The sequence below is a fragment of the Dama dama genome, chromosome 18 (assembly GCF_033118175.1).
Source record: "Dama dama isolate Ldn47 chromosome 18, ASM3311817v1, whole genome shotgun sequence".
In the NCBI taxonomy this organism is placed as follows: Eukaryota; Metazoa; Chordata; class Mammalia; order Artiodactyla; family Cervidae; genus Dama; species Dama dama.
Genome location: NC_083698.1, coordinates 76,835,131 through 76,861,545, shown reverse-complemented (window position 1 = coordinate 76,861,545; position 26,415 = coordinate 76,835,131). Strand labels below are relative to the sequence as shown.

Here is a 26,415-nt window from a genome sequence, read left to right as displayed (position 1 = left end):
CAATATTCAGGATTCTCCAGAAAAACAGAAATGGTAGAAGATAGATAAATAGATATAAATAAATGCATTAATAAAATAAGAAATTGGTTCACATGATTATGGAGGCTAAGGCATCCCAAGAGCTGCAGTTGGCCAGCTGGAGATCAAAGAAAGCCAATCATGTAGTTCCAGCCTGGGTCTGAAGGACTGAGAATCAGGAGAGACAATAGTGTAAGTATAGTCTGAGGGCAAGAGAAGACCAATGTCTCAGCTCAGACCATCAGGCAGAAGAATTTTCCACCTACTTATCCTTTTTGTTTTATTCAGGTCTCAGCTGATTGGATGAGGCTCACCCACATTTTGGAGAGCAATCTGTTTTGTTCACTCTTTGGATTCAAATGTTAGTATCATCCAAAAACCTCCTCATAGACATGCTCAGATTAATGTTTGAACAAATATTTGGGCACCACGTGGTCCAATCACATCAATACATAAGGTAAACTAAAATACCTTCCTTAAGAAGTTAAAAAGTTATATCTCCTTTTTTTTTCTTTTTAGTAGAGCACTTTATTCATTTCAAAACTCTTTCATGGGCTTAATCTTACTAGATCTTCTCTTGGACACAGAAAGAGGAGGGAATGCTGACTTTGAATGCCAGATTGCTCCGAGGTACTAGGAAACCCCAACAGTGTTTGTTTTTCTTATTATAAAAGAAATATATGTTTACCATAAAAATGCAGATAATAAAGATAAATAAAAGGAGGAAATAAATATTTTCCTTAGCTCAGGGATCAGAGGAAACCTCTTTTACAGTGTTTTAGGCTTTTGATGTATATAATTAGTTTTACAAAATATTATACATAACGCTCATTCTGATATATTGTTATTTTCTATTCACATATACATATACCTATGAAAGGATTATTTAAAATCATTTCATAATACAGTTGACTCTTGAATAACAGGTTTGAACTACACAAGTCAACATGTGTAAATTTTTTATAAAAAATATGTACTGTGGTACTACACAATCCATAGTTGGTTGAACCTGTGGATGTGGAACCCCAAGTGTGGAGGGCCAATTAAAATGTTATTATATGTGGAGTTCACTCTATGCGTGGATAGCAGCCCAACCCTGAGTTGCTTAAGGGTTCGTTCTATATGTTTTATGGATGTCTGATAATTTGTTAGCTAATTCAGTCCTGGATATCAAGATTATTTCCATCTTATGCTGAGATAAAACTTTGAACATGCAGCTTTGCACATATGGATAGTAATTCTTTTGGAAAAAAACTCTTACAGGTGAATTTTTATTTTCTCTATCACATTAACTCTAAACTATTTTGCCTTATTTTCATCTTCTAATCCTAGTTATGATTTCTGCACCTTTCTAAAACAAATGTAATTTAGTGATCTCAGTTTTGTGTTGTATTGTATTCTTTTCTTTTTCACATATATGAATTTTAATTCTCCGAGTTAGCTGTCAGCTACTTGAGGGGAAGGATCACATTTTATGTTTTTGAGTATATATGTATAAACAAATATATAGTAGTTGATTTGAGTTATTAGTAAATTTATTGTGGGTTGTTTGACTACTTTCAGTTCAATAGTCTAAAACCTAAAGAAATTATCTTGTATAGTTTCTATTAGCTTTGAAAATTTGATGATCTCAAAACAATTTAAATAGTAGGTACTCAATCTTTCTATCAGTTGACACATGTTTTTGAACACTTCCTTTGTGTAGATTATTGCAATGTTTATGTTGGAAAGTGTCATGAAACACAAGAGACACTATTTCTGTCATGTAAACATATAGCTACAATCCAGATCATATATGATAGATATAAAATTTGGGAGGCACTCTTTTGTTTGGCCTGGTATGACATTCTGTGAGGAAATTGTTCCTTTTAATTAATGCCATGAATTCTGCCCTTTGTAAATATGATATTCCCTGTCTCTCTATTTTTTGGGCTTTTACTGGATACTGGCCTGTTCTAGACTTTCTGTAGACTTTATTAATGAATTGTGGAAAGAAAATATTGCATTCTAAAAACTAGAACTCTTTTTTGCAACAACTAAGGATGCAGCCTAATAAGACTTGGAATGATTGCTAAATTTAAATTGAGTATGAAAGTAGAGCAAGCATTAAAGAAATGCAAGCATCTGGCTGAAAGTAATTTAGGAGAAAACTGTAAAGGTTATCATCAGTGTATTTCTGCCTAAAGAGTTTATAGTCCAGTTGGAAATTTAGACACACACAACTTTCTAGTAAGTCAATTTCCTATGATGATGTAATTAGACATTAACATAATGTGATTCAAAGATATCAGTTCAGTTCAGTCACTCAGTCATGTCTGACTCTTTGCAATCCCATGGACTGCAGCAAGCCAGGCTTCCCTATCCATCACCAACTCCTGGAGCTTGCTCAAACTCATGTCCATTGAGTCGGTGATGACATCCTACCATCTCATCCTCTGTCAGAGAATTCAAAGATACAGGCAAGAACAATTATTGTGACTAAGAAAACTGAGTAAAAGACATTTAAGCAGGCCCTTGAAAGGTAGGATTTTGGTGGTGTGTGTAGGATTTCAGTTCAGTTCAGTTGCTCAGTTGTGTCTGACTCTTTATGACCCCATGAACTGCAGCATGCCAGGCCTCCCTGTCCAACACCAACTCCTGGAGTCCACCCAAAACTATGTCCATTGAGTTGGTGATGCCATCCAACCATCTCATCCTCTGTTGTCCCCTTCTCCTTCCTCCCTCAATCTTTCCCAGCATCAGGGTCTTTTCAAATGAGTCAGCTCTTTGTATCAAGTGGCCCAAGTATTGGAGTTTCAGCTTCAACATCAGTCCTTCCAATGAACACCCAGGACTGATCTCCTTTAGGATGGACTGGTTGGATCTCCTTGCAGTCCAAGGGACTCTCAAGAGTCTTCTCCAATACCACAGTTCAAAAGCATCAATTCTTTGGCACTCAGCTTTCTTTATAGTCCAACTCTCACATCCATACATGACCACTGGAAAAACCATAGCCTTGACTACATGGATCTTTGTTGACGAAGTAATGTCTCTGCTTTTTAATACGCTGTCTAGGTTGGTCATAACTTTCCTTCCAAGGAGTAAGTGTCTTTTAATTTCATGGCTGCAATCACCATCTGCAGTGATTTTGGAGCCCCCCCCAAAATAAAGTCAGCCACTGTTTCCACTGTTTCCCATCCATTTGCCAAGAAGTGATGAGACTAGATGCCATGATCTTAGTTTTCTGAATGTTGAGCTTTAAGCCAACTTTTTCACCCTCCTCTTTCACTTTCATCAAGAGGCTCTTTAGTTCTTCTTCACTTTCTGCCATAAGGGTGGTGTCATCTGCATATCTGAGGTTATTGGTATTTCTCCCGGCAATCTTAATTCCAGCTTGTGCTTCATCTAACCCAATGTTTCTCATGATGTACTCTGCAGCATTATAACTGTGGGGATAGGATGAAGGGGCAGTATGAATATCTGAAAATCCCTATTTATTCCTGGAATGTTGAAGAGTCTACTGGGTGTAAAAAGAAAAGGATGAGGGAGGAAGAAAGTGGTAGAAGATAAAACTGGAAAAGTAGCTTGCAGTCTGATTCTGAGAAATATTCTGTGCCATCCTGAATAGCTCAGAATTCATTCTATTGGGTATTGGCAGGGAATGAGGAGAGGGTTTTAAGTAGAGGATGGCACAATTGGTTTTATCTCTTAGGATAATTCCTCTGACTTTGTCACAGAAGCTAGATTGCAAGAACTAGACACTTGAGGTTAGAGAACAATTGAGAGTCTTTACAAACAATCGTTTAGGGTGGCCACCCATAATCATAAGTTTAAAAAACCTACAGAATGGGAAAAATATTTGCCAACCACATATTTGGTAAGGGGAAAATCCCGTGGACAGAGGAGCCTGATGGTCTATAGTCCATAGAGTCACAAAGAGTCAGTCACAACTGAAGTGACTTAGTGCACAATATCCATAATAAAGAACTCATGCAACTCAATAGAAAAAAATAATCTAATTAAATAGGACCTGAATAGACATTTTTTCAGAGAATACGTATGAATGACCAACAGGTACATGAAAATATGCTCAACATCACTACTCATTAGGGAAATGCAGCTTAAAACCACAATGAGATATGACTTCACACCTGTCAGGATGGTCATCCTCAAAAACACAAGAGATAACAAATGCTGGTGTGAATGTGGAGAAAGAGGAATCCTTGTCCACTGTTGGTAGATTTGTAAATTGGTACAGCCACTATGAAAAACAGTATGGAGTTTCCTTAAAAAATTAAAAATAGAACCACCATATGATGTGGCAGTTCCACTTATGGGAATATATACATAGGAAGCAAAAATACAAACTTAAATGGATATACGTACCCCCCATGTTCATAGAGGCATTATTTACAATAGTCAAGACATGGAGACGACTTAAGTGTCCGTTGATGGTTAAATGGATAAAGAAGTTCAGATTATTTATCTCTCTATCTATTCAGTTGAATGCTACTCAGTCATAGAAATAAGGAACTCCTACCATTTGCGACATGGATGGATCTTGAAGGCATGATAAGTGAAGTAAGTCAGACAGAGATAAATACTATATGATCTCATATATATGTGGAACCTAGAAAAAAACAATGACACCAAACTCACTTAAAAAGAGATCAGATTTGCAGTTACCAGAAGCAGAGCATGGAGGGAGGGACCATTGGTTGAAGGTACAAACTTACAGTTATAAGATAAAGAAGTACTAGAGATGTAATGTACAACTGATGACTATAGTTAGCATTGCTTAATGATATATAAGAAAGTTGTGAAGAGAGTATATCCTAAGAGTTCTTGTCACGAGGAAGAATTTTTTCTTCTTACTGTACCTATGTGAGATGGTGGAAGTTTACTAAATCTATTGTGGCAATCATTTCACAATAGACGTAAATCAAACCATGTTGTATACCTTAATCATGCAATAATATATGTCTATTATTTCTCAGTAAAACTGGAAAAAAATTTTATTAGTAACAGTGGTTCTATTGTCTGATGAAGAGACACTTTAATTGAATTTAAACTGATCTCCTGGATTGTGTCTGTGACTTTGGGTCATCCAGTGCTTTTATGGGATATCAGCCTCTTATATCTTCTCTTCTGATGTTGGTTGCATCTCTTTCTATAAGATGGGAGGGTTTGTACTGTAGGTGTAGCTGTGCTGTGCTTAGTCACTCAGTCATGTCTGACTCATGCAACCCTGTAGCCTGCCAGTCTTCTCTGTCCATGGGGATTCTTCAGGCAAGAATGCTGGAGTCGGTTGCCATACCCTCCGCCAGGGGGTAGCTAGTGATACTAAGTTTTCCTGATATGTAAGAGCCTGGATTTCATCTTCTTTTCAATCACTAGTCTTTTATGAGGTTGCATTTGCTTTGGGGAACAAACTGCTCCATTCCACCCCTCCTCTTGGGTAGGAAGGCCCGGAGCAGAGGCAGATCCAGTCAAGAACTATTTCTTCCTGCCTGAATGGAGGATGGCTATTGTTGCCCTCACAGTGAGGCATTTGTTATAACAATATCTTGGGACTTACAACCAATAAAGATTCATCTGAGAACCATGTAACCTTTCCCTCTGGAGAAAACATTAAATTTGCTGAAGTGACTATTTGAACATTACCAAAAAAACAAAGAAACAAAAAAAAACATATATACTAACATACTTCTCTTTGATCCCCAATTTCACTTCACTCAGCAAGTTCTCTCTGTTAAAGAACTACTACCACTAGAGTTACAGTTCTTTTCCCTTTCCCTGTTACCCTCATGGGCTCTTCTGCTATCCTGTCAGATGTCTAGACACTTTGCCAGGTTCTCATACATTTCACCTTTTTTCCTCAGGACCTATTTACTACGTGACTAGAGTTCTCCTGATTTGCCTAGAATGTCTCACTGAAGCATTTCCCTGCCTCTTGCTTTCTCCTTTACTCATTTGGCCTGTTTCCTTTTATTGCCTCTTTGGGCGCTTTTTTCCTTCCGTGGCAGCCTGCTCCCTTCTTTCAGGCTGCAGCGTCCCTTGTCTTTGCAGTGACTGGTTGCCTGAAGGCCCTCACTCTACTGTCTCAGTCCCTCTGCCTTCAAGTGGGTATGCTCTCTGGTTGATATGCACTCCTGGGACCCCTCCTGATTATCTGCTTGGGCCACTTTTGTTTTTATAGGTTACAACTTTCTTACTCTCCCATTCCCCCACAGTTTCTGCTGAATTTCCTATTTATTTTTTCTCTAAATATCCCTTCTCTTGGGAGGGAAAGAATTGACTTCCAGGCTGAATGCTACCAGGAATCCTATCACCTCTATAAACATATGTAACCGATACTCACGTGTAACTTTAAAACATATTTAAGCTCTCTCTCACAAGCTTTGTAAATAGGAAAAAATGGTTTATTAAATCACAAGGAAGGATACAATCTAAAACAGACAGAAAGAGAAATAAATGTATGTTGTGCTAGGTCATAATAAATGCTGACAATTCAGACTGATGTATATTCATTCATTCACTGAACATTCATGAATGGGATACTGTATGTGCTAGGTTCTGTGGATTTGAGGCAGTAGAAGACATACTTTCTATCCACAAGAAATAACAGTCTAGGGATTTCCCTGGCAAAATAGTGGTGAAAATTCCATGTTTCCGCTACAGCAGGTGTGGGTTTGATCCCTGGTCCAGGAGCTAAGATCCTATATGCCAAGTGGCATGGCCAAAAAAAAAAATATATATGTATATATATATATATATATACATATATATATGTATATATATATTTACATACATAAAATAATAAAAGAGATAATGGTCTACCTGGAAACACAAACATAAATATGGGTGATTACAATAGAACAGGATGAGTGCCATAATATAGGTACATACAGATAATCTTGAGAACACACATAAGAGAGAGAACAATTATGAGCCAGCCCAGGAAGATGCTGCACTGTGGTGGTGCTCGGTTAGCTGGCCTGAGAGTGATAGAAAGACTGCTATTTCGTAGGTCAGTGTTACCTCCTGGTCTGCCAGCTTTGAGAGGCCACTTTCAGCTCAGATAAATACTTTATCGGAATCATTAAACTTGAGCTTCAGGCTCTTGGAGAGCTTTATCAAACTTTTAGAGTACAGACTATCTAAAGGACAAAGGCATCTTTGAGGTGCTTGAGAATTGTTCTGGAGAGGTCATAGATTGGCTTTTCCCCATGTCTCAGCAACACTTTCCCTTCACAGCATGAGAGCAAAGCAGTAACATCTGTTTCTGTGTGACTATCCTGTGAGTCCATTCAAGGGGACAGGCAGTGGTTTAGTGTAGCATGTAACTTGTAAGGAATTTCATATGGAGAGAATTCTACTGTGTGGTTCTGAAATGAGGGAAGAGAGGAAGTTGCTTTTATTACTGTGGCACATGAGGCCCCTCTGTCCTGAATTCCTCTTTTTCTAATTTGTAACCATTTCCTGACTGACGTTCAGGTTGTATGCTTTCTCATAAGTTCCCTGATGCTTACATCGGTTCACAGCCAGGGCTGTGCTAGGCGAGCCTGGAGCCTGGTCCCCACACCTGGGCTTATACTGGATTGATCACATGGCAGGGCCTGGTGCTGGCCTGCCAGGGCAGATGGAACAGTTCAACCCTGTGTTCATCTGGCACGATTACCAGGCATTGAAGGGTTTGTCTGGCTTGTTCCACTCATTTTCTTTGTCAGCATAACTGAGATCAAAGTCCAAGCAGGATTCATAAATGATAACCTAGAACTTTGCCCAAACACAGAGGCTACTATCTGGGCAGTATCTTCCATTATGCTTTCCCCAAAGGCCGGGAAGGAAAAGGGCAAATTTCGCTTAAGTACAGCCTTTATTATGCTGAACAGTTCCCATCTCCCACCACCGCATTGTCATATTAATCAATTAGTTCAGGGATTTGAGATTTCCTGACCTAATCACAGGACTTGGGAAAGACTGATTTCTGTTTATATGAAGCTGTGGCTGTGATTACAAACTTGGTACCTGCCTGAGCTCATGTCTGTCATTCTGTACACATTCAGGGTTTGAGATGGTTCTGGCTTTTCTGGGAGTAAGAATGAATGATCTCTGTTTGTGTTGGCAAGCAGAGATAATTTACTTCCGGAATGCATTTTGTTCAAAACAATATTGACAAACAATGTTCAGAATGGCAACATAGTTTATGGAAGTAATTGGGTGGGTAATACATTTGGACTTGAGTGGGTAATACATTTGGGTAATGCATTACTTTAAAGAATAGGTTGTGGTGTTCTGAGTTTACTTTTGTCATATTATACCCTCTTCAAAAATGAGTATTAGTGCCTTAAAGAAAGAAAGGGAGATATGAATTTGTTGGTATGGCCTTGAGTTAGGGAATAACTAGGAATTCACCAAGAGCAACGATTCTCTTAGAAAATAACATTCAGATAACACAAAAGATTTTTATTTAGTTAGAAAAATTAATATGAGTCTTCTCTAGATTGGTGCTCTAGACTGTGCTCTTCTTTCAGAAAGCATATTTTTATATATTACATAATTATGGTCACTTCAAATGAATCACTTCCTCATGTCTGTAGGAATGACCTGGTCTCCTAAATGATATCTGATAGATGACTTCAAACTTTGGTGGTGCTACCTATACTCCTCCTCCTTTGGCATAAGCCATTAGCTTATCATTTTCTGAAGTAGAATGGATATTCATGAGCCTCTGGAGCTGGCCTAGTCCTAATATCCTACATACCTCATGGCCAAAAAACAAAGCATAAAACAGAAGCAATATTGTAACAAATTCAATAAAAAAATTTTAAAAAATGGTCCACATAAAAAGATCATTAAATGAAAAGACTGATGGACCCCCATCGCTGTCTGATAAAATATTTCTGGGGTAGGACCAGAGATTTTGCATTTCTAACATTGTTTTGAGAATGCATTATATTTGAAAGTACATTATATCTGAGCACTATCTGATTGTAAAAGTGCTCTGTACTTTCATATCTCTGTGTGGCTTCACATGTAGTGTGATTGATCTTGTAGGATTTTCCCAAATCTTGTAATTCTTGTAATTTTCTTCCCAGATTTCCAGGTCAAATGCAACCTCTTCAATGATCTTTTATGATTGCCTTAGTCAGGGCATGCCCATAGAACAGTTGTTTTACAGTCTGTTCTCTCCAATTTCATAACAATTTATTTGCCCTCTTACAGTACTTACCACTGCCAATTCTGTATAAAGGGTGCATATCTTGGCTTTGCTACCAACATATAAACTCTTTGAAGGCCAAGGTTTTGTTGGTACCCTACCCAGATTCCCTTGGAATTCACTTTACTACCTCTGTGTATCCATCCTCCTGTACACTTTGCTCCTACCAACATGAACTTGTAACTTTCTTCAGAGGACCAGACTTGAACTACTAGGGCTATTTCACTCAGCCATGTAGAGAGCTGGAATTGTCTGAAGTTTACATCCTCAGCAGAGTGACCTGCAGCTAAGTGACTGAGGCAACAACATGAAAGCCCAGCTCCCATGCCTTGGACACTCCACAGCACTCACAAGATTGGGCTGAGGCAGGGGCCTCATTGGAAATCAAATCCGTGTTTGACTTCTTCCCCTTCCCTGTCCTGCTTTTCTTACTCTCTTAGTGGATTTCTCCTGAGAGCACCTTCTTGATAAATCACTTGGAAGGTGTTGTATAAGCGCTTGTTGAATGAATGAGTGCTAGAAAAGATATAGATTGTCATAGTTAGAAACATGAACCCTGGAGCCAGGCCGCCAGGTTTAAGTCAGAGTTCTACCACTTCCTGGCTCTGAGAGCTTGGACAAGTTATTTGACCTCTTTGTACTTCAGTTTCTTTATGCATAACGTGGAATGGTACTTCATCAGGTTGTTATGAGGATTAAATAAATGAATGTTTGTAAAGCACTTAGAGTGTTTCCTGGCTTAGAGTAAATGTTAAGTGTTTGTAAAAGACAAATTAAATAAACAGTGCTTTGAAAGAAAGTAAAGAAAACATAAATAAGTGGAAAGACATACTGTGTTCATTGACAGGAAGACAATATTGTTAAGATGACAATACTACCCAAAGTGATCTACAGATTCAATGTCATCCCTATCAAAATCCTACTGGCAATATTTTTTTCCCCCAGAAATAGAAAACCCATCCTAAAGTGACTTTGAATAGCCAAAATAATCTTAAAAAGAACAAATTTAGAGAATTCACACTTCCCAATATCAAAATTCACTACCACACTATAGTTATCAAAACAGTGTGGTACTGGCACAAGGACAGACACAGACCAATGCAATAGAATAGAGAGCCAAGAAATAAACTCTTACATATGTGATCAGGTGACAAGTATGCCAAGACCATTCAACAGAGAAAGGACAATCTTTTCAACAGAAATTCTGGATATCCACATGCAAAAGCATTAAGTTGGGCCCTTACCTAATGCCTTATAAAATTAACTCAAAATGGATCACAAAATTAATGTGTGACCACAGAATATAAAACTCTTAGAAGAAAACATAGGGGAAACCTTCATGACTTTGAATTTGATGCTGATTTCTTGGTTATGATACCAAAGGCATAGGCAACAGAAGAAAAAATAGATAAAATGGATTTCATTGAAATGAAAAACTTATACATCAAAAAAGTACTATCAAGTGACAGACAACCTGAAGAATTGGAGAATATATTTGAAAATCATATGGCTGATAAAGGGTTAATATCCCGAATACGTAAAGAACTCCTACAATTCAACCACAAAGAAACAACTCAATTAAAAAAAAAATGGATGAAGGACTTGAATACACATTTCTCTGAAGAAGATAATACAAATGATCAAAAAACAGATGAAAAGATGCGCCACATTATTAGGCATTAGAGAAAAGTAACTCAAACCTGTATATTGTCACCCTGCTTATTTAACTTCTATGCAGAGTACATCATGAGAAACGCTGGGCTGGATGAAGCACAAGCTGGAATCAAAAGATTGCTGGGAGAAATATCAATAACCTCAGATATGCAGATGACACCACCATTGTGGCAGAAAGTGAAGAAGAACTAAAGAGCCTCTTGATGAAAGTGAAAAACGAGAGTGAAAAAGTTGGCTTAAAGCTCAACATTCAGAAAACTAAGATCATGGCTTCCGGTCCCATCACTTCTTGGCAAATAGATGGGGAAACAGTGGCTGACTTTACTTTGGGGGGCTCCCAAATCACTGCAGGTGGTGATTGCAGCCATGAAATTAAAAGACACTTACTCCTTGGAAGGAAAGTTATGACCATCCTAGATAGCATATTAAAAAGCAGAGACATTACTTTGCCAACAAGGGTCCGTCTTGTCAAGGCTGTGGTTTTTCCAGTGGTCATGTATGGATGTGAGAGTTGGACTGTAAAGAAAGCTGAGCACTGAAAAATTGATGCTCTTGAACTGTGGTGTTGGAGAAGACTCTTGAGAGTCCCTTGGACTGCAAGGAGATCCAACCAGTCCATCCTAAAGGAGATCAGTCCTGGGTGTTCATTGGAAGGACTGATGTTGAAGCTGAAACTCTAATACTTGGGCCACCTGATGCGAAGAGCTGATTCATTTGAAAAGACCCTGATGCTGGGAAAGATTGAGGGAGGAAGGAGAAGGGGCTAATAGAGGATGAGATGGTTGGATGGCATCACCTACTCAATGGACATAAGTTTGAGTAAACTCCAGGAGTTGGTGATGGACAGGGAGGCCTGGTGTGCTGAGGTTCATGGGGTTGCAAAGTGTCGGACATGACTAAGCGACTGAACTGAGCTGAACTGAATGCCACTTCATATCCATCAGGATGGCTATTGTTAACAAACAAATAAACAAATAAAATAGAAAATAACAACTGTTGGTGAACATGTGGAGAAATTGGAACTCTCATGCTGAGTGGTGGAAAGTAAAATGGTACACCTACTGAAGAAAACATAGCTGTTTTTTCAAAAGACCAAACATAGAATTTTGATCTGCTCCAATAATCCCTCTCCTAATTATATATCCCAAGGAATTGAAAACACTCAGACAGATATTTGCACACCGCTGAGGACAGCAGCATTATTCACATAATTCACAAAATTTCCACAAAGTGGAAATAACCCAAGGGTCCATCAGCAGATGAACAAAATGTTGTATCTGATAGAATATTGTTCAGCCATTAAAGGGAATGAAATTGTAATACAATACATGCTACAGCATGAATGATCTTTGGAAACATTATGCTCAATGAAATGTCAGACACCAGAGGGCAAATGTTGTATGATTCCACTTATGAGGGACCTAGGATAGGCAAATTCAGAGACAGAAAGTAGAGCAGAGGTTAGGAGGGGAAGGAGAGATGGGGAATAGTGTTTAATGGATACAAAGTTTCTGTTTAGAGTGTTAAAAAAATTTTTTTAGAAATATTTAGTGGTGATGTTTATACAATATTGTGCATCTATTTAATGCAATTGTATACTTAGAAGTGGCTAAAATGGTAAATTTTATGTTATATCTATTTTACCAGAGTGAAAAAAAATGCATTAACTCTTGCCTTCCATTTTGCTGTTCCTGTTCTGTCTCTGGGACTTTTGATATCTGTCACACTAATGTTTCTTTCCTTTCTCATGAAAGAAGTCCATGTAAGTTGTCTATGAGCCTTTAAACAAAGTTTCTGAAGAGCTGTAAAGTTTTAAACATTCAATTAAAAGCAGAGAAACAAAAGATCACTGTGGATAAACATGAATAAATAAGGGAATAATTAGATTATTGGAAAATTCTTTACGTTTAGTCAGAATTTGCAATAACCCCATGAGTGCAGTGAGTCCGGTTTAATTATTGATGCCATAAAGCAGTCCGCACCTAGAGTTTTCTTCAGCTTTACCGTTTATGATTTTATAAAAGCTGTCCATATGGGTCCACTTGGTTTGGGCTCATAGGCAAATTGGTCTCCAGCCAGATACTCCATCTTCTTATGTATCACACCTCTCCATAGAGCTGAAATGTTCCCCTGAAGAGAAACTTTTAAAAACCCCACAAACTCTAATTTAGATTTGGCAATCACTAGGCTGTGGTGTTTGAGTGTTTTAGACTTAGCAATAAATAGTGTTTTAAAACTTCCAATGTCTGTGTCTTAGTTGCTGTGCTTTCTGTATCTACAGTCAAGAGCCCTAGATGCAAGAATAATTAAATCACACAAGAATAAATTAAATCCCTCATTGGTTAAGATGGTCCTTCCCCCTTCATAGCCTGGAGGAGGGCATGGCAACCCACTTCAGTATTCTTTCCTGGAGAATCTCCATAGATAGAGGAGCCTGGCGGACTTCAGTCCATGGGGTTGCAAAGAGTCAGACATGACTGAGCGACTAAGCACAGTGAAGTGAAATGAAAGAAGAAAGGAGAGGAGGAGGTGCATTTGTGTGTGAGATAGTATTCCTCAAGGAAATCAGTTTATATTTGACAAATCTCCATAACATTTATTCTGACATATTTTTGCCTTTGCCTCTCATACTTTTACATCTTTACCTTAAGACTTTAATCTTCATTTGAGCAGTGCAGTGTTGAGGGATCTGTGGGACAGAGGACTGACTCATTCAAATATATGACATTTTACATCAAATTTCTTTAAAAATAATATAATGGTGGTGAAAGACCAAATTCCACATAGCAGCTTTTCAAACTTCAGCCAGTCTCACATTTATTTCACACAAAACTCCTTTAATTCCTTTCTGGAACAAGATATGGTATGAAAGAGACAGAACAATAATCTGTCAAATTGTTTAATACAAAACATTTTAGGCCTTGGGCATGTCATATTATATTTGCTACTTAGATTCACATCACCTTTTCTACTGTTGTTGGTCTAGGGTTCTTAGGTGAAAGGGCAGTTTGTTATAAATGACATTGTTAAAAACACGTTGATGTTACTGGTAGATCTGTTCTTGTAGAGTGTGAATATAACATATTTGCTCATCCCTTGTATATGGAGTTAACAGTGACAAGACGAGTGGTAGATATAGCTAGACTGACCATGTGAACACTTAGTCAATACCCACTGGTTAAAATCTGAGCATTTGGAAAGGGTACACACACACCCACACATACACACACACACACATGATATGTATATTTATGCATACACTTCCCCCACGTTTTGGGTGGAGGACCTTAGAAACAATGACATGGCCACTGGACAGAGAGACAGGAAAAAGCATGGCCACATGGCAAAGGCAGCATCTCAGTATAAGTTGTAAAACTGGTTTCTTAGGTTTTCTTGGTCTTTTCACAGGAGGCAGAGAATCATTCTCACCAAGAGTTAACAGTATCAGAGTATCCTCCCTTCTGGCAGGCACAGAACTCCTGGAAAGTCTCTTAGGAGTGATATATCTTAAGTTAAGTGGAAATCCTATACCCCAAGGATCTTAGATTCTTGATTAGAGATTATACTGAGAGAGACAAATTAGTTATTTCCACCCAGCTCTCCAAAGCTCACTGGTTGGCTTTGTATTGACAATTCAAAGTAAACCTTATATTTATTTACCTTCATTGAAGAGCTTGCACAGTGGAAGTTTGTTGATGTGCAGTGAAATCCCTAGTGGGAAATTACTAGAACTCACAAGATGAGGAATATTTGTTTTCAAATGGAGTTTTAAATTGACCTTGATAGTTTTCAATGTTTCTTAATTAGTGTTTGCAAATCTGCTGATTTTACGAAAAATCTGTTTCTTGCTGTATTAGAGTATAGCATCACAACAAAATTAGCATTCCATATGTTGTTTTGTTAAACATACTTGGTGACTTTCTTTAAAATCCCTTGGGAAATGTTTTGAAATTTGTTGAAACAAACATGCAACACTTGAAATTAAATGGTGATTATCACCACATTGTCCTTTCTTTAAAGCATTGCTGGTATTTGGACTCAGTGAGGAATGCTATCATTGAACACATTTTCTGCAGAAATTACTCACAAATGGGTAAGACGTAGATACAAGCCTTTTTGCCTAAGTAAGTGTAGCTTGCTATAGAATTCTAGTAATGCCGTGACACCATGATGAAGCACATTTATTTTGCCAAAAGCTGGAGTGGCATAAACCATCTATAAAAGCCTTTATAAGGGTATTCTCTACTCTAAATGCAAAGAGAAAGTTCAGTTCCCTTTTCTTAAAATCTCCTTCAGAACATTTAAGTAGAAACAGAAGAATATATTTCATCTGATATTAGAGAACTGAATTGCCTCTCATTGGTAGTACTAATCATTAACAGTTACTCATTTATTGAATGTGAGATGTGGAAAGAGTTGTCGTGTGTCTGTCTTCACTTTAGGCTTACCATTTAGTCAACTTAGATTTAGTAGTGAACTTACAATTTAGTAGTGAACATCTACTATATGCCAGTAATTTTGCAAGGAGCTAAAGTTACTGACAGGAATAAGACACGATGGCATGAAAGGTTCTGCTCTGTGAACATCATAGCTGAGCCGAGGAGATAACGGTTACTACACTAGAGTTGGGGGGAGGGGTTCAGGAAAGAGTTCAAAGAGGAGTAGGTGCTTAAAATTAAAAGGTGAATGTCAGGTTATCAGGTTGGAAAAGCAGGAAAGAACATTCCAGGATGAGTGACTGACCCATATAAGGCACTGAGGTTTAAAGGTTGCAGGATGTCAGTGTGATGGTAGTTCATTCTGTGTGGCTAGGCAGGGTGTTTAGGGTGGACCCTGAGGAAAATGCATTTGGTAAAGTAGGTGGGTGTTTTCTACCCTGCTGAGGGCCTTGGACTTCATCTTGTAGGATACAGAAAGCTAAAAAAATTTCAAGAAGGGACAGAAATTAAGCAATGTTGTATGAGCAGAATGTGAGGACTCTGAAGACACCAGTATTAGTTATTTTTAATTTTAATTTTTATTATTTTTTAATTTCTTATTTGTTGGCCACATGGCATATGGGAACTTAGTTCCTTGACCAGGATCAAACCTGTGTCCCCTGCATTGGAAGTGCAGAGTCTTAACCACTGGACTGCCAGGGAAGTCCCAAGGAGCTATTTTAATAGTCTTGAAAAGGATCCTGAAATCTGTGTCTCTTGCATCTCCTGCATTGACAGGCAGATTCTTTACCAACTATACCACCTGGGAAGCAAGATCATAACAGTGGGGATTAATAGGCTGTCCTTTTTAGGTCTTAGAGAGATTTAGGAAGAAGAACCAATTTAACTGTAAAGAATGAAGGCTGAGAGAGTCCCAATGAATCCCAAAGTTTGTGGTGTGCTAATTGAGTGGGTTGTGGCATCATTTGTTGTAGGGAACATAGTAGAGATTTGAGAGAAAGAAAATGAGGTCTGGCTTGGACATGATGAATTTAAGGATAGAGTGGAATGTATTGAAAGTGTGTGTTTTTTCCTTGGTTCTGATAGATAACCCACACATTTCCTCCCCTTCTCTTGATAAGATTAAGGCTTTTATTGGGTTGGCCAAAACTTCTTTTGAGTTTTCCAATGTTACAGAAAAGCCCCAAAGAAATGTTTGGCCAACCCAATACTTTCTATGAGAGAAGGGTCCAGGGAAGTGGGTGGGATTTAATGCTTGTCTCCACTTGCATTATCCACATGGCACTGAAGGAGCTCTTGTCCTTATCTGTGGCTTCCATCCTGTGCTCACATAAGGATTTGTTAAAATTGTAGCTGTTTTCTTCCTAGCTGCTGTCACTCACCTCTTCCTCCTCTGCTTTGCCAAAGGAAAAATAGTTTCTTTGACCCATTTCTCCTCAGAAGGGCTTTTCAATTCTTTGGAAATTGGTTCTAGTTGCCTTGATACTTCAGCTCTAAGATATGCTCAAGAAAAATCATTGTAAACTTTTTTGGCTTTTTCTCCTTATGAGGGTAAGGGCCTCTTGTGCTTTTTTATATTCTAAGTGGAATCATGAAATCAATTTTGACAATTAAAAAACTGACAATTACTTTAGAACATGATCTGAAAAACAGAGTTGTGGACTGCTGCTGGCAGGTAATTAGAGCAATTAAAAACTGGTCTTTCTATGATGCTAAAGAGATAAACTTGGTGGTATCAGTGCTCAAAAATTCACAGTAGGAATCTGGCTACACTTGATAGGCTCTTCTCAATTATTCCTCAGATCAGAACTATTTCCATTAAGCTGTAGATACCTACTGTCTCTCGTACCTATAATACCTTGAAGACACCTTGCAACTGAGGGTAAATAAAGCCAAATGCAAAACAAAACAAAATTGTGGTGTGTTCCTAAACCATTAATAATTTAAGGTGGACTCATTGGTTTGGAAACTCGTATTGTGACAATTCAAAATGTATTCGAGCCAAGAGAAAGGTAGACGAAGAGGTAGTTTGACACATACCTAGTATTTTTCTCTGCAAATTAGATTGGAGGGGGGATATGGCTCAGCAAATTTTTTCTGTAAAGAGTCAGCCAGATTATAAATATTTTAGGCTTTGCAGGCAGTACGGTCTCTATTTTAGTTATTCTGTTGCAAATTAACTTTGCTGTAGTAGAACATAGCATCTATAGACAGTAAAAATGAATGGATATGGTAGGTTCCAATAAAACTTTCTTTACAGAAGCAGGCAGTAGCTGGATTTGATGTAAGGACTGCAGTTTGTTGGCCCCTGAGCTATAGAATTGATACAGATAATAGGGTGTACTACATTTCCACTCTGGCAATGGCAGTCAATCTACATCACAGATTTTTACAAAGAAACTCATTGAACCCAAGACTAATCTATGTAATGAATCAGAATATTTGCCTATGAGACATAGATCCTATTCTTTGCTATAAATGACACTTAAAAGCAATAACACATGTCCACTGCATGGTCACTCCTTTATGAAACAAGGCAGGGAATCAATTATTACATAAGTAGGGTGAGTGGTTAAGTAGTGTAAGTGTATATACAGTATGTATATATAAATATGCCACTTTTAAAATGTGTACGGTAGGAGAAGGGATTGTACTTGAAATTGTTTTATATGAGAATTCATTTCAATTTATTTCATTTACTCATCTTAAGTTATGAATCAAAATCTTGGTATCTTTTCCTGTTAGAGCTATGCCCTTTTCCTTAGACTACCATTTGACATCTTAAGAATGAAGATAATTGCATGATGTGAAAAAGGCTTAATATTACTAAGCCCTGGGCTCCTATAGGATGGCCTCCTATAGGAGGGACTGGGGCTAACTTTCTGTACCCAAGGATGGATTAATTAAAGGTTAATTTTCCTTTCTGCTAGTGAACCAGACACTCCAAGAGACGTATTTATTAATTCAGACCAGAATTTTTGTGTACTGACAAGGAAGATAATTTTTCAACCTCCAAAAGGCCCAATGTTATTCTGGTCTAGATAAAAGGTACTTGCTGACTATGTTCTCTTAGAAGTCAAACCATGCCTAATTTCTTGTTCCCTAGGAAGAATGGTGACCCAGAATGGATGACCAAGCCCTTCAACTAGGAAAAAACTGGATTCTGCAGAAGTAGGATGAACACTGAAAATATGCTGTAGATGTAAGCAGGGAATATTTTCAGGGCTGCTTTGGGAGCAGTTGAAGAACAGTCATAATTCACTGTTATCATCTTCCCATATCCCCTTTTAGCAGTATTCTCCCAAATCTTTATTTTAGTCATCCACTCTTAAAATTCTAATACACAGTTCTTGTCCCTCAGGTCTTTTTTTATCCAAACACTTTCAATACCTAGTCTCTGCTCATAGTCACATTGGGCAGAATCTGTTAGTGAATTAGTTCACAAAACACAGTGATGACTCAAAGTGACTAAATTGTGATGTTGCTTAGGTGTATGCTGCAATGTAAAAAGGGAATGCGGTTTTAATTAAAGAATAAAGGTCTAATGGTAGAAAAGTTTTTACTGGGGCATAGACTATCACCATCATATCTTACATTCGTTCATTTTTTCTTTCATTCAATAGATCTTTATTGAGCATCTGTTATATTCGAGGCACTCTTTGAGTACTGTACTGGTTCTGCTTTAGGTGGAAGCTGAGGTGACCTGCCCTAGTCTTTGCATAAGAAGATCATCACACCCCTGCTCTGCTCAGATCCTCCCCCACTGCAATCAGCAGAGTTTCCAAGGTTGAACATCAACTCCCCCAAGTTACTTCTCTCAGCTCATTTCATACCTCTATCCAGCATCTTCCCTCTGCTGTAGCCCCATTGACCCGCTTGATGTTCTTCAAGCCAACTAAGCAAGCTCATGTTTAGGAATCTTGTATTTGCTGTTCTGTTTGGAATACTCTTTCTGGAGATATCCATGGAGCTTATTCCCTTATTTTATTCAGGACTCTGCTCAGATGTCACCTCAAGAAAAAGGCTTTATTTGATATGGTGTTACTCCTTAATTCTTTGTTCCCTTTTCTTGTTTCATTTTTTTCATAGCACTCATCATCACCTGGCATTATATATATTTATACTGAGTGTGGCTTTTCTCTTTGCTAGCATATAAATGTAAACTTCATAAAGTCAGGTATTTTATTTTGTTCCCTGTATTATTAGCACCTAAAAGAGCCTGGGCATAATATATATTCAATCAATTTGTTGATTGTTCAATGACTCTGCTTCCCTTGGAGCATTTATAATCCAGTCTTCTTAATCTTTGGTTTGTATCTTTTGTCCAAATAAACAAGGAATAGCATTACTATACTGGAAGTTATCTGTTCAGGGAATTTAATCATAAGAAGTCTCTGTTACTTACCGAAGACACAACTAATATTAGATCCGTGAAGTTCCTTTCCTGGAGCCCTGTTTTTAGGATATTTGGCCATTGTGACTTTGGTTCAGTTCTGTTGTTATTTTTACATGGTGCTAATGTGTTCCTGACATATTTCAGAGACCAGGCTTGTCATTTACTTTGAGGGGTCCCATGAATTTCTCTCTTACACTTTTGAAATGAAATTTCAGAATTGAATCAAATTTATTGTTTCAATCAAAATGGATTTGATTTACAGATGTCTGATCCCTTAAAAACAGATCTAAAAAAAGAAAGCTTCCATCAACTTCAGTTCTTGTTTTCTTGTCTCCTCCAAACAAGAATTAAGGACTTTCTACAAGACATTTTCCATAAGACTTTTTGTGTTAAAAACATTGGTGCATGTTAAACTTAGTACATTATACTTGCCTATGTTTCAAGGTTTGTTTCATCAGGGAAGTAGTATAATCCACAAGTAAGTTGTGTATGCCTTTCAGAATGTGATTATTGCTCATAAAAATGGTTTTAATTGAAAATTTTATGTCATGGATAGCCTATAGCAATCTTAGATGCACATACCTATATTTATGTGTCTATAATTTATTTTTTAAGATTCCCTATACAACACTATTTTGAAATTACTAAAGGGGTTTTCTTTCTTTTTTTGCTATTCATCTGGGTAACTTAAAAAAATATTGCTGTTAAATTCAACTGTTGGCACTGTTGCAGGCAACTAAAAGCTTAAGAAAATTATTCCCCATCTGTCCCCCCGAAAAGCCACATCTTAAAAGGTCACAAAAGGAAACACACAATTCAAATAATCTCCATGCTGTATCTGAGATTAACTTGGACACAGATGTTTTAACTTACAGTTTGATCTGGCGTAATATATACATTTAACAAAATCCTGTTTTGTATTGCTTCTATAAACACTGAAGTCTGATAAAAGTGTATTGATTTTTCTGCTATTTTAAGAGCTTTTGAACCAGTGCTTAAAGCAAGTTGTCTCCAAGGCCTAAATTAACTCTTTCAGCTTTTGACGATGGTTTCCGTGTAGGGGTATGTGTGTATACATGCAAGTATGTGTTTGTTTATGCTTGAAATGGATTAGAATGGCAAACCGTTTTGTGGTCTGCAATATTTTACGTGCTGGGGATAATCATTAGACTTTGTTCTTGATTTCTTTCTTAGAAGATGAAATGATTCAACACTGTTCATTACTGCTCATTTCCTAACCACACTGTAATCATTACAGGCCTAGATATTATCTGAACAGTTACTGAAAATATTAATGCAACATGAATAGGGTTTTCCTCTCTCACTGTGAGCATTTAAATATGGACATCATACTTCTTCCTCTTAGTCCTTAGGCCTTTTGTCCGACTTAATATGAGAACCTTGAAGGAAGCAACTCAGGGAACATGAATCCAGTTTGTCTGTCTTGCTTTCAAAGTTATTTTTGCATTGTCTTCCTTCTTGGCCAACAGTCTAATACAGTATAGCCCCCCTACATATGAGTGAGTTCCATTCCGAGAGCAAGTTCATAAGTCCAGTTTATTCATAAGTCCAACAAAGTTAGCCTAGGTACCCAACTTTTACAGAAAACTCCAGATGCATGAAGTGACGTACATGATTGGACGTACAATGCGTGCTTACATCTTTGACAGTTCTCAACTTGAAGGTTCCTGTGTAGCAGATTTGCTGTACATCACGAGGTAGCTATTCACCCTTGAGAAGTAGCATGGAAGCCACCACAACTGCAAGTAGGCTTCTCCAAATTATGTGTGTCTTCAAATCAGAATTGTGATAACTCCCGGGGAAAAAGATATTCCCAAATTGAAAATATAAAAAGAAATATAAAATTCAGCAGCAACACAACCTTTTGAAAGTACAGAGACTTTTGCTAAGAGGAACCTCTTAGGATAGTTTCAAAAGATAGGTTTTGAACTAGATAAGACACTTTCTCATATGAGGGCCTATTGGACTTTGTCATTTACCAAAGGTCTTCACACAAATGATTTCATTTGAGCCTGGATATATATAACCTTCTGAAGTAGATGTTTTAGAGATTCCCACATGGCAAATGATGATGACGCAGTCTCTGAGAGAGGCTACATGGTGAGGCAAGACCTTAAAACCTGCATTTATTCTTTTTCACTAGGCCGAAAGCTCACATCTCTCTGGATATAATGGACAAACAAGGATTTAATTTAGTGGAAAGTTAATGAAATGGCTATTTTGTGATGTTGGACCACATTTCTTTATTTTTAAATTAATCATCTGGGTGCACAATAAGCATACAGGTAATAAGACTACTTATCTATCAGTAAATATGTTTATTTATCTTCTCAGTCTTATATGCACATACACACATTCCCAAACACCTCCAGACCAGGGACAAAAGCAAAAGCAAAACTCCAAACTAGAAATCTATAAAGTTTCTTAGAAAGTATTCTCTCTATCTTAAAAATCTCTTGGGACTTCCTGGTGGTCCAGTGGCTAAGACTCTGTGCTCCTAATGCAGGGGGCTCAGGTTACATGCCTGGTCAGGGAACTAGATCCTAAATTCCAGAACTAAAGTTCCCGCATATAGCAACTAAAGACCTGACACAGCCAAGTAAATAAATAAATATTAAAAAGAAAAGGATTACAAAAGTGTTTTATATACGTATATGGAGATTTTCTTTCATTTACATTTTGTAAAACGAAAGTGTCTTCCTTTAGCAGAAAACCCTTAAAATTCCTCAGTGAGGGAATTCTATCAGCAACAGTAGGAGGGAAGATAGTAATGTAATTCTGAAGGATGTGGGTTTAACTCCTGGCTCTGTCATTTACTAGCCGTGTGATCTTGAGTAAGTTAATTTTTCTCTATGATCCTTAGTTCTTATCTGCACAACATAAATAATAGCATCTATCTTGAAGGTTTTTTAAAAGATTGTTGGGAATATATTTATTGGCCAAGATGACTTTTAAAAAATCAAGTGTTTACTGTATGGAAGGAATAGGACTTTGGATCCTGAAAATCATCGTGGAACATTTATACTACTAGGTACATGTCACTCCATTACTTGAAATGCCAAGTAAGGGAGATGAGATGTAGAGGGCAGGAAGTTTACACTGACAGGAGCTGCAGAATCCTAAAGTGAAAGTGAAAGTGAAGTTGCTCAGTCGTGTCTGACTCTTTGCCACCCCATGGACTTACCTTCTAGGCTCCTCTGTCCATGGGGTTTTCCAGGCAAGAGTACTAGAGTGGGTTGCCATTTCCTTCTCCAGAGGATCTTCCCGACTCAGGGATTGAACCCAGGTCTCCTGCATTGTAGGCAGACACTTTACCATCTGAACCACCAGGAAGTCAACAGAATCCTAAGGGGATATCTATCCCTCATTTTTCTCCAGTGGTTGAAGAACCTTTGGCAAAGTCACCATTCACCTGATCAGTAATGTGTGGAAAAGTCAGCCTTTGGCTCAATATCTCTTCCCATGTGTCTTTGACTTACATTTGTTCATTTTACCCACTAAACTTGCTTTTATTATCTCTGGCTCCTTAGAGCCAGCACATCTCTGCAGGAATGAGCTGGATCTGATTTGGATTCTCACATCTCTGACAGAACTGTCAGCTTCATTTCCATCACAAAATCTTGGTTGCCTGTAAGGGTGTCAGAACTCAATGTTTCCCATTCTGGGTTGAGTTGGCACAGCTGGGGCAGGGAAGAATCTTCCTTACACTTTTGAACTGAGCAACTTGGACTGACAGGTCACTGAGAAGATACAAATGTGGGTTTGAATCTTTTGTAAGACCTCAATTATATGAACGTGAAAGGGTCATAGAAAAGTAAACCTTGAATTAACTCATTGATAGTTCAGGGTTATAATATTAAAAGCAATCAGACCATCTGATCCTTTTGACCTGTGATCTGTTCCGAACAGAAAGTGGCATTAAAAAGTTTTTAATCTTAGTAAACCTTTAATCACAACCTAAATGATAAGGTTAATATTGTTTTTCATTGAATTATTTGGAAAAGCTAATAGGCAGAAATGTATGTAGTTATTCTCCAACGGAAATGTGAAGTATGATATCCAGGGTTGAGGACATGTAGCTTGCCCCCAGCAGCAGCTTGCCCCCATAAAAATGAAAGCTTCATCACTACACTGTTACCAAACCTGGCTTGTATAGTAAGGAAAGTGTAGGTCTTAAGAGAAATGGCTACACTGAAATATGGTAAGTCCTCTACATACAAATCTCCAAGTTACAATTGCAAACTTTCAAGATGCGAATGTACATGCCGTCAACATCATATTTGGGTGAAATTGCAGCTTGCTCTCCATCTCCAGTTGCTGATGATCCTTCAGCTCTATCATTTCCCACCTTGTCTTCCTCCTCCAGTCAGTAACTCTTCTTGCCTGTTCACTCGATTTCAGCCCCTGTATGCCGGCTGTTGTACTGTACTACTGTGCTTTTCAAGGTGCTGTAAGATTAATTTAAAAAATATTTTTGTTTGTGTGTTCTTTATGTATTATTTGTGTGTAAAGTATTATAAACCTGTTACAGTACAGTACTATATAGCTGATTGTGTTATTTGGATACCTAGGCTAACTTTGAGACTTACAAACAAATTGGACTTGAACCCACTCTCAGAGCAGAGCTCATTTGTATGTAGGGGGCTTACTATAGTGGCTCAGTGGTGATTATATTACATTTCATAAAATAAGAATTTTCTTAGTTACCTGAAGTTGCTACTGCTTTTATCTGTAAGACTGATTCATTGTAAACATTTTTGGTGGGCATACTGTATTTATTTAACTGTTTTTTAAATGGAATATACAAAAGATAGTTTTTTCTGAAAAGCATGGGGTTAACAAGATTGATACTTATTTTTTCATCTGTTTATTCAACAAATATTTTCTGTGACAGTTATTGTATAAACTCATGCTTTAAGAAGAAAGATGTAACCATGTGAATAATGGGGCAAAAAGATTTCTAAGCAGAGAGAACAGCATGAGTGAAGCCCTTGGGTGGGAAAGACCTTGGCAAGTTTGCAAAATGATTGGAATTTAGTGAAGGATGGGGTGAATGAAACGAGAGACTGAAAGTGATAAAGTAATAAACTTGAGGGGCTCTTAATGTGCATGTAGCTATTGTCCTTACTTTGATGTCACGAGGCTGCTGTACATTTTTTGACGTGTGTGATGTCTTTATTTTGTGATGTTCTGATGTCATTTCCTCATCTTTCTTCATTATTGTTGTTCCTTCTTTGACTTTGCAGCAGTTATTGCTCTCATTCTGGTAACTTGATCTTCTTTTCTTTCTAATGTGCTTTCTGTTGGTTGAAGAATCAGAGAGCCAGACTAATTAGAATTATGTTGAATTTAAGGGTTAAAGAAAAAAACAAACTATGAATTTGGAGCATAAACTGTCTCCTCTGGGCAAACTCTATACATTTTTGTACATGGACCTGTTTCCTTCTGGACCTCAGTTTCCTCCTGTATAAAAGCTGGCTAGTGACCAGAACATCATATCAGTGCCCTTTTAGTCAGTAATTTGATTTACAATGGTTTTCTAAAAGATCTTTAAAAATTAATTGCATTTGTTGTGCTTTCCATAATTAAGCTTGCCACGTCTTAACTATCTTGAAGTGTTAACTACGTCTTTAAATAATAGTACTCTCAATGCATGAATATTGACTAAAAGAAACTAAACAAAGTGCTGAGGATCTTTGTCTAAAAGAGGATCAATATTTAATTATAAATCATCTATTACATTTTTCTTCTGCTGAGTATAAAATACATTGTATGAAAATGTGAATTCAAGTGAAAATTACAGTTTTGAGCTCCATGCCTAATGATTTCTGCATTTTCTAAATGCATGTACTTATTTTCCTGTTCCAAAAATCTGTACTCTAAACTTGCTGCACACAGGAGTGTCCAGTTGTACATGGACACACAGCTATTAACTGTTTGAGGGGAGCAGCTGTTTCTTCTATTCTGATATCAACTGCTGCATGTGCCACAGTACTTTGAGTAAATCAGATGATCAGAAAGATGTTTATTGAATGAATGTGTAAGTTAATAAAATCCACTGGCTTGAATCTGGATTTGAGTCTTTGCTAACCGCCCCAGAAGTCATCATCTAGCTGCTTTTCTGTCTTCAGAAAAGCTTTTGTCAGGCCCGTTTCTTAAAAATAAAGTGTGAATTTATGGTACTCTAGAATGCTCTGGGATTATGTAGGAATGTGTAAGATGGTCTTCAACTGTCTTAGGAGAAAAGGGTTAGTAAGCAACACTTAGGTAGAAATGAAATAGTCAGACAGTGGTCAACCTCAGCAAGGTATTTGCAAAACAGCCATCAAGTGACTTTCTTCCTTGTTTGGCGATCAGAAGTTGTCCACTTACCTCCAAGCCTCCCTGCTGGCTAATTGCAGGGGAGATATGCGTGGAAGGGCAGGTGCTGGACAAGTGCTGACAGCTGTCCTGAATGTGGCATCTTACTTCCTGCAGGCCCAGGTCTGCTTAGCATTACACAGTGCTTAGCTTTGGTTAGGATGTGGTCAGTGTTTGTTATAAGGTGTATGAGAAATTGGCTTTCCAGGAGGAAAGCTTCCGAAAATTTACACTGGGTGTATAAATTTTAGTTTAGAAAATTGCCTCTAAAAATTCAGGTGTGTGTCAGGGTTACAGAAAATTTA

General features: G+C 37.7%; 1 protein-coding gene across 5 annotated transcripts in view; it reads left to right on the top strand.

Moving 5' to 3' along the window:
* SUGCT (succinyl-CoA:glutarate-CoA transferase) overlaps positions 1–26,415 on the top strand; it is a 971,520-nt gene that overhangs the window by 394,831 nt on the left and 550,274 nt on the right. The window contains exon 13 of one of the 5 annotated variants that reach the window (XM_061165664.1): positions 18,440–19,910. The exons of the other annotated variants lie outside the window; for them this stretch is intronic. Within the exon in view, the coding sequence (XP_061021647.1) occupies positions 18,440–18,451 (12 nt within the window). The 3' untranslated portion in view covers positions 18,452–19,910. Of the gene's footprint in view, positions 1–18,439; positions 19,911–26,415 lie in introns of those variants that run through there. 5 annotated transcript variants of the gene reach the window in all.